The sequence below is a fragment of the Python bivittatus genome, unplaced genomic scaffold (assembly GCF_059951505.1).
Source record: "Python bivittatus isolate LINGU-HERP-01145 unplaced genomic scaffold, Pbiv_v1 ctg000480_np1212, whole genome shotgun sequence".
NCBI classification, from domain to species: Eukaryota; Metazoa; Chordata; class Lepidosauria; order Squamata; family Pythonidae; genus Python; species Python bivittatus.
This window is the reverse complement of record NW_028277075.1, coordinates 76,780,534-76,794,176: the sequence shown is the minus strand read 5'-3', so window position 1 is coordinate 76,794,176 and position 13,643 is coordinate 76,780,534. Positions and strand designations below refer to the sequence as shown.

Sequence of the window (13,643 nt, the reverse complement as noted above, 5' to 3'; positions counted from 1 at the left end):
AATCAGAAAAAGTTTATAGGAGATAAAAATATTACCAAGAGCTTTTAATGCATTCCCTCAATGCATTAAAAACTCAAGTTGTAAAGGAGAAGAAATCTGATGAGTTTGAACCAAAGCCTCCATACAGATGAAGCTCAAGCACTTAAAACATTAGGAAAGGAATGAAATGCTACCTTTTATTTTTACCCAGATTTTTGTTGTATTTCCAGCATAGAAGGAAATCATCAGTACAACTCTGAAGAAAAACATTGAAGCCCCTGCCATTTCTTCGTCTCTTTGGGGAATATATGTGTCCCACCCCTTTCAAATATATAGGAATTATGCCCAAATTTTCAGAAGATTGTGAAGAGAGGAAGACAGATAACAGCACACGATCAGTAGCAATGTTTGGTTAAAAAGAAAAGATCAGTAGCAATGTGACTATCTTAAGTAAGCTTCAATCTCTATTATAAGTAATAACTGATTTTTTAAAAACTCAACATGACCAAGTTGGCAAATATCACAACATGATGTAAAGTTGCTCATTGTTACTTTAGTCAACAGAAGAAGAGATTGTTGATGGATGGGTAAAGTATTAGGAAATCCTACTGAGTTATTTCTTCAGATCTCTGTGTCACATCTTGCCCATTCACAATTTTGTGTGTAATGACCACCATCTTTTTAATGGTCTGGCTCCTGATTTCTGCAGAAAATGGAAAGATATTAATTGGTTAGAAACAGACCACATTTGAACTAGGACTAAATTAGATACAGTATCTTTACAAGTCAGCGGTTATAGCAGCAGCAGCAGCAGCAAGAGTCACCTCCCAAGGGTTTAGCAGACCTAGGAGTATTAATGCTTTTTGCATGGATGCTGGAAGAACAGCATGCATGGGAAAGGGATAACAAATTGCTCTTGGGCCGATCTTCCCCTTTCATTTGTAATCTTAGGTTTCTCTAAAACCTGTATGCATCCATGTCTATTCCCATTAGGATTTGTTGAAGAACATGGGCAAGGTGATTGGAATGGTCATAAGGAGCAGATAAAAGTACAGACAAGAATGAACATCTGCAAAGTATAGGCCTGGGATTTAAACTATATGATGTAGATGCTTTAAAGCTAGATTTGCTAACTGAATGAATAACCAATAGGAAATTCTGTGTTTGTTGTCTCAGGTACCTAAAAGAATAAGTTTTAGGTTAATGTGATTTTGAAATTCACATTAAAAAAAAAGGTCGAGTGTTTTGTTAATCTTTCTATATTTATATGGAGGGAAACTGCATCTCTTGCTTCTCAGAGGGAAGCTACTATCAAATGCATTGGCTTCATTGATTTTGTAAGTGTATGCATACTTCCTAAAAGTAGTACTGCTGGTGTTTGGCAAGAACAAATGTATACAATCCCTATGGACTTTAACTGACTCAGTCGGGGCAATCGTTAACCCCTGCCATTTTCAAATGAAGCTCAGGAGAATGAACTGTGAGACTGACAAATAGCCGATGCCAGAAGCAAATAGCTCTGTGTGCTAATGTTTCTACTGCTACTTACCTGCTTTTCCTGAGTTCAACACATCCCCTCTGCAAATACAAAACATGGCAAGTGTTGTGTGCTTTGTCATCAAACCATTTGCTTACCCAGTGTGCTTCCTGCTGCATATTTGTTTATTCCTGTGTCACAGCACCCATGGGATCAGCTTCTACAAATACAGTTCCCACCTGCTACCTTTGTGAAGACAGGATGTTTTCTGGGTGCTGTTTAAGGAATTCAGAATGATTGGGAAGGCCATTCATTCCTGACTTCACAAAGTAGCCACAATTAAATCCTGCAAGAGCTGCATCAGTTTTTAAAACAATCACAGGATAAAATTCACTAGACAGCAGCTTCACTTCTACAAGTTGGAAAAAAACAGCCTTTTGTTAAGATTATTTTTATCTGTGCCATTCTAAAATACACATGATCCTTCTCTGTATCTGAATATGTATTCTACAAACCAGTTGCTTAATCAATGGTTTTCTCCTCTTCATAATAAAATGAGTCATCTGATCCCATTCAGAGAATAGTTAAGTTAGAGAGCAATATTTCAATCATATACTGGCCGCAACTAGACATATGAAAAATTGTGGCTTGAGTCCTAAAAAAATTGACTTACACCTGAGTGGGGAAACAGTGAAGTTTAAATTAATTACCTTTTCCCACAGAGGTAGCTGCCTTAATTTGCTGCATCAAAAGCAACAAAAGAGATGTCACACCTAACATCAAATTATTTATGGCAGATGAAGTGGACTGAAGTCCACAAAAACTTGTCCCATAATTACTTTACTAATTTTTGTGATGTTTCTTCAGTGATTAGAATTTTCTGATTTTTGAAATGCCTACCCTGAAAGTACTTTCTGCCCTGTTGTTATTTGTAAATGGAGAATTACACATAGCCTGCATTTGGATAACCAAATATTTTTGGTTTTCCCTTTGATTAAGCAAATATATTATAACGCAGGACCAAATTTACATACAAATTTATATTAAAGTTTTGTTTTGTTTCAGAGGTATATTTGTTAGTTTTTTTCTGAAAGGTGATGACATTTATGTTGTCTATGAAGTGTCTTTGATCATAACTGCTGCCTCAAGACAGAGAAAAGGTTCCAAGGGCTTATTTTGTAACCAACTGTTGTTAACTATGTTATGAAGTTACTCCGTTTGTCTTTTCAAATGGTTAACATTATAAAATAAACAGTTCTAAAGACAGGAAAGATCAGTGAGCCAAAATTGGCTGCACTTTTGGCTGCAACTTTCTGTGTATCTAGCAGAATAAGCAGGACACTTAATTCCTCCAAAACAGGCTTGGGCCCAAGAAAGATGAGTAGAGAAAAGAGAAACCAGCCCTTGGTCACCTGTCTGTTACATCCTCGAGCAAAGCACGATAGTGTTCAATCTCATTCTCTAGCTTTGTCTTGAGGTCCAGAAGCGTTTCATAGTCTCTGGACTGTGTCTCTAGATAAGCCCGACAGGCCACCAGGTCCTCTTGCAGACTAGCAATAACTTGGTTCAGATCAGCCAGGCCACTGAGATAGTGATCTTCTGTGTTTTTCAGCGTGTTCTCCAGAGCATCCACCTGTATCACAGAGTACCTTGTGTTAATCTAGGGCTGAAAAACTCAAGGCCTCAGGATCCCATGCAACTTCTACAGGTCCCCACCCCCAATCCCCAATTACCAAACATTGGCAACGTGATTCCTGCCATTGCAGAGACAGGAAATAACATACAGATTGTACATAGGACTTAAATTAAGTATATAGCATAGTGGAAATTAAAACAATCTCCCCCATCTCCAAAAGCCATGAAAAATCAGAAAATCCTGACCCTGCATTTGCATGAAATGAACCTGCTTGCCTACAGGCCTTTGGGCACAAAACAGGTTGACTACCCACCTCCTCTTTCCAGAACTATGCATAAGAGCAAAATGTTATGTGCTTTGCAGGACAGAGAGGAACAGATTTTGCATTTATATTTTCACTATAGAAAAAAACTTTGGCCTACAGCAGGGATTCGTAACTGAGGGTCCACAGATAGATTTCAGAGAGTCCACAAACTTGGATAGGGAAAAAAATATAACTTTATTTTCACTAACCTCTGAAATTTAGCTTGTGTTGTTATTGATCAATAACATGGATAGATTCATGAAGAAGAATGTACATTACTATATTGCATATTTGTTATTTTTTAATATTTTGATAACTATATTTAAGCATAATTGCTTTCCTTTGTAATATAATCTATATTTATGTATTTCATTTTTCTGAAGAGTCTATACGTTTCACCAGACTCTTAAAGGGCTCCATGGCACAAAAAGGTTAAGAATGCCTGGTCAACAAACAGCAGCCAGCAGGAGATGTTACAATATTCACAATATTTCAGACCAAATGTTGGAGCTGAGTGTTTTTTAAAAGCATTGTGTGTATTTTAAAAAAGCATTTGCAAAGATCTAAGCCTCTAAAATGGCATCTTGGGCTTGCTGTTGAACCTTACATCAATCCTGACCAAAGAACAATCTCTTCCTCCAGTTGTGCTAAAAGACGCAGGGCAGCTAAGGGAGTAGGACAGTTCTTGTGGTATACACAGCTCTGTTCTCCAACACCTCACTGCCACCTTCCCATCATCTGCCACCTGAGGCAACTGCTGCACCCAGCTTAGGAGAGGGGCAGTCCTCTGCTTTTTACACTCCTGGTATTGGAGTGGAAGAGAGACAGAGAAAACCTGCCATGCCTCCCTTTTTGAATCTCAGGAGGTTCCACCCACCACTGTTTTCAGTCCATGATCTCCCAAGAGCAATTTGAAGATATCTGTCAATCTCAAAATATTAAAGACAAAGAATAAAGAATATCAAAGAATATCATTTAACCATTGACCCATCCCTGGAAATAGATCCCAGATGAACAAGTATTTCCTCCCTGTCACTCCAGGCAAAAGGGAAACAAATTGTTTGCAAGTGCACACATGCAAGCCCATGTCTTTCCTTTAACTTGTGGGCATATGTCTGGTTGTATGCAACTCCCCCCTCCTCACCCCCCAACTTTTCTATGGAGGGTTGAAGCTGCATTTCCCTTGAAAGGACAACTGAAGGCATGACCCAGGTGTAATGAGGCATGATTTCCTGCAAATATGGAAATAGAATACCCATATGCTCCACAGATTTACATCATTTGAAAGATATTTTTTTTTTAAATGTAGTTTCAAATATGCCACAGCTGAGCCAGAAATAATTTGGTGCAAAACAGATGATAGTCAAAAATGACACAAGTATGCAGTGAGTTAAGGGCACAAGGAGTCTGGGTGGACTCCTCTCCAGAATGACGATGCTTCATGCACAGTCTGAAAATAAGGTAAGCGCTGTTGATTTTCTCAAGATTTCTCTCAGCTATATGGGTACAGGATTGCATAAACAAGACTCAACCACTTGCAGAGTGTTCTAATGCTCATTAATTTATTTATCATTCTGGAAGGAAAAATGTTTTGCCACACAGGACCAAGAACTGTTACAGAGATTGAAAGGGGAGGAGAGCAATTCCTTCCTACCATTTTCTGGAGAGTCTGACGTTCAATCTCCAGGCCTTGCAACTGCCGACGAAGCTCTGACAATTCGTTCCTGGCCTGCTCTAGGGCTTGAGTGTTCACGTTAGCTTCCTGGGACATGCAGTCAAACTGCAAAAGCAAGGGACAGCAGTAAGGGGGTAGGTGGGTGATTAAAAAATCCAGGCTTTCTTTTACCCACTTTCCACCAGTCCTCACCTTGGTTCTGTACCAGTTCTCTGTATCAGCACGATTCTGCTCAGCCACTTGCTCATACTGGTTGCGTATCTCAGCAATGGTCTTACTCAGGTCATGCTTCTGTGGGTTGTCTACTTGAACTGTTACATCAGAGTTGGCCACCAGAGCTGCGAGAGTCTCCACTTCCTGCAATGGAAAGAAGGGAATAAGCAACCACCAGCATCATCCCCTCATTCCTATTCCCTACTGGAACCAAGCCTGTGTATATGCAATTGAAATAAATGCAAGTTCTTCTATGCTTACAATTGCCTCCCTTTCTTCTGTTCTCGAATTCTGCTTAGACAGGAAAAAACTGACATTTTTAAAAGGTGTCAGGTGTGCTGATGGAAGACTAGGTTTTAGGCTCTAGCTAAGCATGTGGTACTCTGCTATTTTGTGTCAATATGAATGTACTAGCTGGATTGGAGGGTGGGACCTAAAGCGCCCCCCAACTTTTTTTTCTCTCAGACAAAAGTAATGATCAAATATTTCTATGTAAGCATCCTTGGTGCCTTCTGGAAGTATGGACTTTAAGTCCCAGATTTCTTAGCAATAGTCATGCTGTTGGGGAAATTATAAGAGCTAAATACTATACACCTGGTTGACATCAAGATTAGAGAAGTCTTAGTGTGGACAAATTTATTTTGCCACCAGACTCATGCAGTAGGAGAAGCTATCAGGAGCCTTTTACAACAGCCAGAGTGCAATCATTTTTATTTAAGAAAGCAAGCTGTCAGCTCTCACATGAGTACAGGGGAGAAATTAAAGAAAAAAAAAGTTTAATACAGACAAAAAAAGAAAGAACCCAGAACATGAAGATAGTGATTATAGAGCAGGCTGTGTTTTTTCAGTTCCTTTCCTATCTACCTTAGAAATCCTGTAAATAAGAAATTTATGAAGCAGGGCTGCAATAACACTATGAACTCAACAAACAAGCTTAATTAATATAGGTATGAATTGGATTGCACTGTTGATTATTAATGAGAGAGATTAAGGAGGCAATCCAACAACCGGGCAGTACAGTGAATTTATGTCTAAATTTAAAGAGGGAAGTTTTTTATTTAAAAATATTCTCTGTTTGAAGAATTATCCAAGTCCAGTCTAGGAAGGTTCCTTTCTCCAAAAAGGAACCATCAGAAACAATCCAGAGTCTTGAAATTGCTCTTCAACAATTAACAGCTGGGCATCAAGATTGTACAGATCCACTACAGTAAGATATTCATTACTGGACTGTATATATTTTATTATGGATGTTATTTCATTTTGTTAGCTGCTAAGAGTCCATTTGTGATTGTAGCAGGATATAAATGTAATTAATTTACAGTATTAATTTATTAATGTGCATCTGTACATATAGAACTGCATTTTTACATGTAGATACAGTACATTTCCTTTTGAGGGGGCAATGGGTAATTGGCTCCTCTCAACATTTGGATGATGTTAATTTGGATTCTCCCCATTCAAAATTCCAGTTCCAAACCTCTTAATGCCTGTCAACATTTACAGGCAAATACACAGTGGGAATCATTGTGACAAAGAAAAGCCAAAAACATGCTCAAAGAATAGTGCTGCTATCACAGAATTAACATGCATACGATAATATAAAACACTTTGCGGAATCGTCATATTTTAGTTTATATGATTAAAAGCCATATTACTCAAGTGAAAAACTTCTACTTTCCTTTCGTGTTCTTAATTTCAGGCTAACCTGGAAAGACTTGCATGAGAAAAAGAACAGAATCCAACCTTAATTCAGTGCTGGTAAACTTCAGCAGACCTGAGACAGGCAGCTGTTTTTTGAAACTATGGAAGTGCAAAGATGAGCCTTACTTCCTTATGGCTTTTGCGCAAGTGAGCCAGCTCCTCTCTGAGGGATTCCAGGTCCCCATCCAGCTTCAAACGTAGGAAGTTGGTGTCATCTATGATTTTGCGCAATCCTTGGGTGTCCTTCTGGACACTGTCACATGCAGCCTGTTCTGCTTCCAGCCTAGAAAAGGAGGCCAGAAATCCAAACAAGATACAGGACATCTTATGAAGTGATCCACAAAAGCTTGTATAATACATTTGCCAGCCTTTATAGTGCCACAAGATGTTTTATAGTTAAGCAAAACTGTGCACTAAATAAGCTGATTCACGCTTTGTTAATGAAGTGTAAAGGGCACCCGAATCCGGATGCATGCCTTTTTTTAACATAAGTTATGTTAAAGTATATTTCATTCAAGTATATTTACAAGCTATACAGTATCGGGTTTTTTTCCTCCCAAGTCGGCAGCTATTTATACATTCTAGCTAATGGAACTGCAACTTCTCAAGATACTGAATAAACTGTTTATTTGGGGGACAAGACCAGCACCCTACAATTCACTGAATCAGCTGTTCCCTTTCAAAATCCAGATGGAGAATGGCATGCTTTCAAAGATCTCCATCTTGAAACCTTTTTAGCCAGGGTAGGCATTTGAGAACTTCAGCAGAAGTTGACCAGCTTGCAGCCCGAAGTCTGCATGAGGCCACCAGATTCCCTTTTTGCAGCCCTCAGAGCCCCCTTTGACCATGATGGCTAAAAACTGACTGCACAGCTTCCTGCAATTTAAAATATGAAAGACTTCCTCCCAACTAATAAATACAGCCCTTGGCCTCCAAGAGGTAGCCTAACCTTGATTTAAACATTAATCCAGAGCTGATTCTAATCTGTATCCAAAGCAAAAATACATGTTTATTCCTGAACTGCACAGATCAGAATTTTGGCATGGGAAAATCAGATATAGTTAGGAGTAAGAGATTATAAAAGGAAGCCATGATGAATATACAGGCAGCCATGTGTGACACATAACTAACTGACAGTGTACGGTACTAGAACATTATTGCTTACTTGTGCTTAAAGTCATCCATTGCCAGCCTGGCATTATCAATTTGCAGAAGCAGCCTGACATTCTCCATATTGAGCTCTTCAACCTGTCATAGAAAAAGAACTCTTAAAGATGACAGCATACTACAACCTATTCAAAAACAAGTCCCGCTGCGTTCACTGAGATTTAGCCTCAGATAAAGAGCACTCAGGCCAAATTTACCATCTCCTTATGTTTTAGATCTGTCAGAATCAAACAGCTGGTAACAGCCGTTCCTTCCTTAAAAGGTTGGATTAAGCCTGATCCTTCATACGTATGAATTGTGAGCCCACATAAACTTTGCTTTACTTACAGCTGTGATGTGTGGAACTCAAATAAAATAGCAAGGTATAGCTTGAATAAAGTACATACACAATTCATAATTAAGGACCAGGATCTGATCTAAAGTACATGTAGTTAAGCATTCTTCCTCCATCAGAAGCCACACACATGTCTTCAAGTCAGTGGTGCATTTCTTAGGTCATTAAGCCCCTGAACCAAATGGTTTTTGTGCGGGTGGTGGTGGGAAGCTTATGTATTGTTTCACTTGTTTCAGAAAGTCTTCTGAACAGTTCCCTTTAGACAGTAAAGTATATTGCTGCCTTCATGTAATATGCAGCAAACAAATCCTATTGTATTCAGAGTACTGCTGCACTGAAACATGCCTTGCAATTTCTCAAACATTTTTTTCTTATATCCAGAGAAGAGTGTAACATTCATTGAATGTCAAAGGTCTCAAGTTCAATCCATGGATCCTCAGATAAGAACAGAAAAGCCTTAGAAAGCCCTTGCCAATCAAGTGCCAACAACATGGAGCTAGGTGGTCCAAGCTATAAGGTTGATTTAATTGACTATTGTGGTTTTGCCATGACATATTATGCCGTCCTTCAGGTCAATCTCATTTTCTTAACTCCTGCTGAAACTAGCCAGATCTTGGAAACAAACAATGGGTTCCTGTCCAATTAATCTGAAATTTGCGAAACAAACTAATATCTTTGTTTTGATCTGCATGGATAATGGGTCCTTTGTCTTGGGTTATTAAAATCTAGGAATGAATGACTGTTGTATTGACCAGAGTGAGTCACTTATGAGATGCCATTTGGTTGATAAGTAACTTAACTGATAATAAGAATATCAATGACTCAAGCATTCAAATTAGCATTCTTGTTCTCTCACATTAATCAACTTTACCCTACAGGCTGATTGCATCTCAATTGGATCATGTTTCACAGGGTATTAAATCAAACCTGCTGTTCTAGGCACCCAAGCTTGAAACATCATCCTTGTTGTAAAAGTGAACAATCTGCATGAAAGTGTGGTTGTGAGAGAAAAGTTTCATGTATTTATTTATATAGACATTTTCAAGAAAAAGTATAAGCAAACAGAAATATATGACTAGTAAAAAGAGTAAGAGAGTAAAATACAAATGAGCACACAAGGGATCTAAAAATATCATGGAGGTTACAGTTTCCTAATATGTCATTAATGAATTATGAATAATTTGATATATTATATCACTTTAAAAGACTAAGAATCACTGTTAAGCTTTGAGCTAAGAATAAATATCAGGAGCCATGGTTAATACAGTATAAATCACTGACTGAGATTATAAACTATAATAAATTGAATTCTTACTGAGAATCTATTCTAATTTCAATATCTCTTGAAATTAAAATCTAAGAATGGATTGGCAGGCGGCAGATTGCTTTTGAATAAATCACAAATTTACACAGTACATTGCTCCATGAAGTGCAGTTTACAAACCACACTGCATGGGCTTCTATAATAAGTTAAGCCAAAACTAAACAAACCACAAAACCTAGCCCTAAAAGCAAATAAACCATGTGTAATAAGGGTTCTAGTAATCGTTTTCCATCTCCTGAAGAATGTGTCTGAAAGTATTAAAAAGAAAAAAGGAAAGAACCCCTCAATGATCCCATTCATTGTTCCTTGAATATCCTACCTGGGCCCCGAGAAAGCTCAGATTGTTACGTGGGGGCATCTAAGCCGAATTGAAACCCACTTAGCTTCCTGAGCTACACCATTCCACAACTCAAACCTGGATAGCAAAACTAAAACAACTACACCACCATAGCTTCTGTGATATGAGGGGAAAAAAAGGGAGCAATTTTATCCCAAACTAGAGCATTTCAAAGCCTAGAAGTTATTTTTGAAAGTGGGACACATGGCAAAAGGAATGTAATACTGTCCTTAATTCACTGCCCAAGAGCTAATGTTCTGCAGCAACTGCTCAAGGGTGGAAGAATCATTAAAAGAATCTATCTCTTAAATGTATTGAGCAAATTCCATCCATTTAATTTTGTTGACCAGGAATCTAGTTTTACTGAAAATACTGTGGTTATAAAATCCACCCTGTACTTGGGCTGCCCTCCTATTTTAATTCTCTTCCTTGTTTGGAGCTTATTCAAGTAAATATTAGTATAAAGCAAAATCCGGTTGGAAGCAGGGATGTGATACCTTGCATGAATGCTTTGTCAACTGATTGCAACAGGACATAGCCACAACTAAGGGCAGTTTCATACAAATACCACTCCAATCCCCTTTTTCCAAAGCAATTTCAAGACTACCTGCAATCCAACCTGTCAATCTCAAGACAACCAAGGAACAAATAACACCACCTTGCCCCAAGCTGCAGCAGGTCCTGCGGTAACAAAACTCCCCTTAATCCAACTCCCAGCCCACCTGCCTATGACCTTCCTATTCTGTGCATTTGTCTAGTCATTTGCAAAAAGAAAACATCCCAGCTGTTTCTGTGAATGGGAGCTAAAAAATACATCAAGCTATCCATCTCTTCAAAAGACTTGCAGCCCAACATCAGGAGATATGATGATGTAGTAATTCTTGCAAGTATAGAAACAGATCACCCAATAGTTTGATACAGCCTCAACAATAAAACAAGACAAAGATTGGTTTTACTTTGATTGCAAATTCAACACAGCTGATCCAAAAATACAATAGGTCAGCCCTCAAACACAGCTGATATCACAGGATTGCAAAGGTTCAGTATCACTTTCGAAGTGGCAAAACCTCATGTGATAGTCCCCCAATTTATGCTACATTCTGCCATACCTTGCACCAACAAATTCCCATTGCTACAAACGTGCATCATTGAGATGGGCAAATATCTATTAAAGAATCTCATCATGCACGTGCTTCTTTCATCCCCCACATAGTTACTGCTTGTATATTTAACCTGATCAAGTCAAGTCTTCCTTAGAGATGTTCTACTTTTTTAAAAAAAAGTGTGCATCCAACTTAAATCTTTCAATTGTGGCTCTGCAGCCCATTTCCCAAGATTTGGGAAACAAGAAGTTTGCTTCCCATGCAGTGTATCTTTTCCCTCTTCCATATAAATTTGGAATATACTTATCACCATGTAATTCCTCTATAACTTTTTCTATTAATTGCCTCTTTCTAACAATGAAGTTTAGCAGTTTAATCTACTTCTCAGACCTGTTTTGAGGTTATAAGTGTACATAAAGGACTCTGAATGCTCTAAAGCCGCCTTCTCCAACCAGCATGGCCTGAGCTGAGAATCCAGCACATCTGGACAGTACCAGGTTGAACAAGCTGTTTGGCATTTTCAAGGTACAGAAATACATGAGAGTAAGGTTACACTTTGCCTTCTTCCTGCTTCTCCTACTCTTATCTTCCTGATTAATTCAAGATTAATTCAAAATCTTATAATGCATCTCCTGGCTCACTCACCCAACCCTGGCTCCTTTTCATCCACATTTTATTATTTTCACTCATATGCAATCATTTATGTTCCTTTATGCCCAGCTTGTTTGTCTGACTCATCTGGATTTGACAGATGACTACTGATACACTATTTCTTTCAGCATTTAAAATATAACTTACCTGATAATTTGTACATTTATGTACTTTTCATTTTTATTAGGTATTGTTTTGTTCTATGTTGTGAGCCACTAAGAGTCTATTTGATGTTTGCTATGGGATATGATAGATAATAAATCTGTGAAATTCAACAGGGAGAGCTCCAAGAACGCATCTAATGACAAGTAGGTCAGTATAGTTTTATTTGGCTTTATAAACTACTTGTGATACATCACAGTCTGGGTTGGATGAAAAAATCTGTGAGGAATAAAGTGACAGGATTTTGTTTGCTGCTTTGAGGTGGTAAAGTAATGTTAGAGCCAGAGTTTAAATGGTCATATTGGGAGGAGCTTTAAATGGCCACATGTACTATGCTAGTCATGCCAGGAGCATCTGGCTGCTTTCTTTTCCTCATCCTGTGCTTTATAATTGCTTCTACAATTGGTTTGTACCACAGGGGGGCGGGAAATCTTCGCCAAAACAACTAGAACAAAAATTATTATTCATTTTTAATTTATCCTGCCTTTATTTTTGTCAACTCAAGGCAGTGTACATACTTAATGTTCCTACCTATTTAAAATCTATTGTGCGCTGCTTCATTCATACGCACACACTTAAATCATAGTATTAGTATCACTACAGGAATAAAATGGGATATGCTTCTGTTGCCCTAATAGCCAGCCTATTTGCTTGGAAAGAAGAAAAGAATGGCTAAAGTAAAAAGATAATACAGTAAAATGAATACTTATGACCAGTTAGCCTGCTTGCCTCCTCTCCCTCCCACCTGGCCTCATGACCCAGACGCAACGGAGCCATTGCCAGGAGTTCTGCTTTGACCCCTCAGCCTCTATTTCGACTCCCATAATTTCTAACGAGGCTGGGAATTAGGGGAACTGAACACAAAAGCACTTCTCGAGCACCAGGTTGAGGAAGGCGGGGATTATCCTTTGCTCAAACTCCGGCGAGTGCCCCCGTTCTCGCGGCAGCCCCGTTCGTTTCTTTGCGGCCGTCTGCTCTGGTCTTTCGCCCGTCTCTTCCGGGGAGCTGCTTCGCCCGCCCTGTTTACGACTCCCCTCACCTGCTTGCGCAGCTCGGCCAGGGGCTGCTCGCAGGCTTCCCAGTCTTTAGGACCAAGTGCCCCGGCCCTGCTCGACCGGACGGCGGCGATCTCCTCCTCCAGGGCTCGATTGGCCGCCTCTAGCCCCCGCACCTGCTGCAGATAGCCGGACAGGCGCTCGTTCAACCCCTGCAACGCCTCCTGCTGCCGGCCCGGGCCCAGCAGCAAAGGAGCCATCGCTACACTGGCTCGGGCTGCCGGGAGCGCCCCACGCAGCCGGGTTAACAGAACGTCGGAACCGCTGGAGTTGCGGCGCACGGAAGCAGCGGAAGAACCGGGGAAGAGACGCACGGAGCCCGCCGAGAGGGAGCCATTCCGGGGATGAGGAGGCGAGAAAGCCATCGTGTTACCGGGGCTCCCTGGTGCCTACCGCCTCGTTATATCGCCTGGGGTTCTCATTTGCATGCCCAGGTGGCGACCAGCCAATGAGGAAAGCGCTGTGTTTTTCATTGGTTGAAGAGCACCCGCGAATTCTCGTAATCTGCACGGACCGAGAGAAACT

The 13,643-nt window shown here is 39.7% G+C and overlaps 1 protein-coding gene across 2 annotated transcripts; it reads right to left on the bottom strand.

Annotated features, from left to right (window-relative positions):
* Window positions 1-37: 37 nt before the first annotated feature.
* Window positions 38-13,581, bottom strand: LOC103067174 (keratin, type I cytoskeletal 18-like). 2 transcript variants are annotated; one of them, XM_007433934.4, is made up of 8 exons: window positions 13,103-13,581; window positions 8,151-8,233; window positions 7,112-7,268; window positions 5,264-5,428; window positions 5,051-5,176; window positions 2,869-3,089; window positions 1,529-1,557; window positions 38-682 (listed from the first exon to the last, which is right to left on the bottom strand). In XM_007433934.4, the coding sequence occupies exons 1-8, from the start codon at window positions 13,481-13,483 to the stop codon at window positions 585-587; spliced, it is 1,260 nt and encodes a 419-aa protein (XP_007433996.1). In that variant the 5' UTR covers window positions 13,484-13,581; the 3' UTR covers window positions 38-584. The 2 variants fall into 2 exon arrangements, with proteins under 2 accessions (XP_007433996.1, XP_007433997.1); XM_007433935.4 differs by lacking the exon at window positions 1,529-1,557 and having other exon boundaries at window positions 13,103-13,579.
* Window positions 13,582-13,643: the final 62 nt, after the last annotated feature.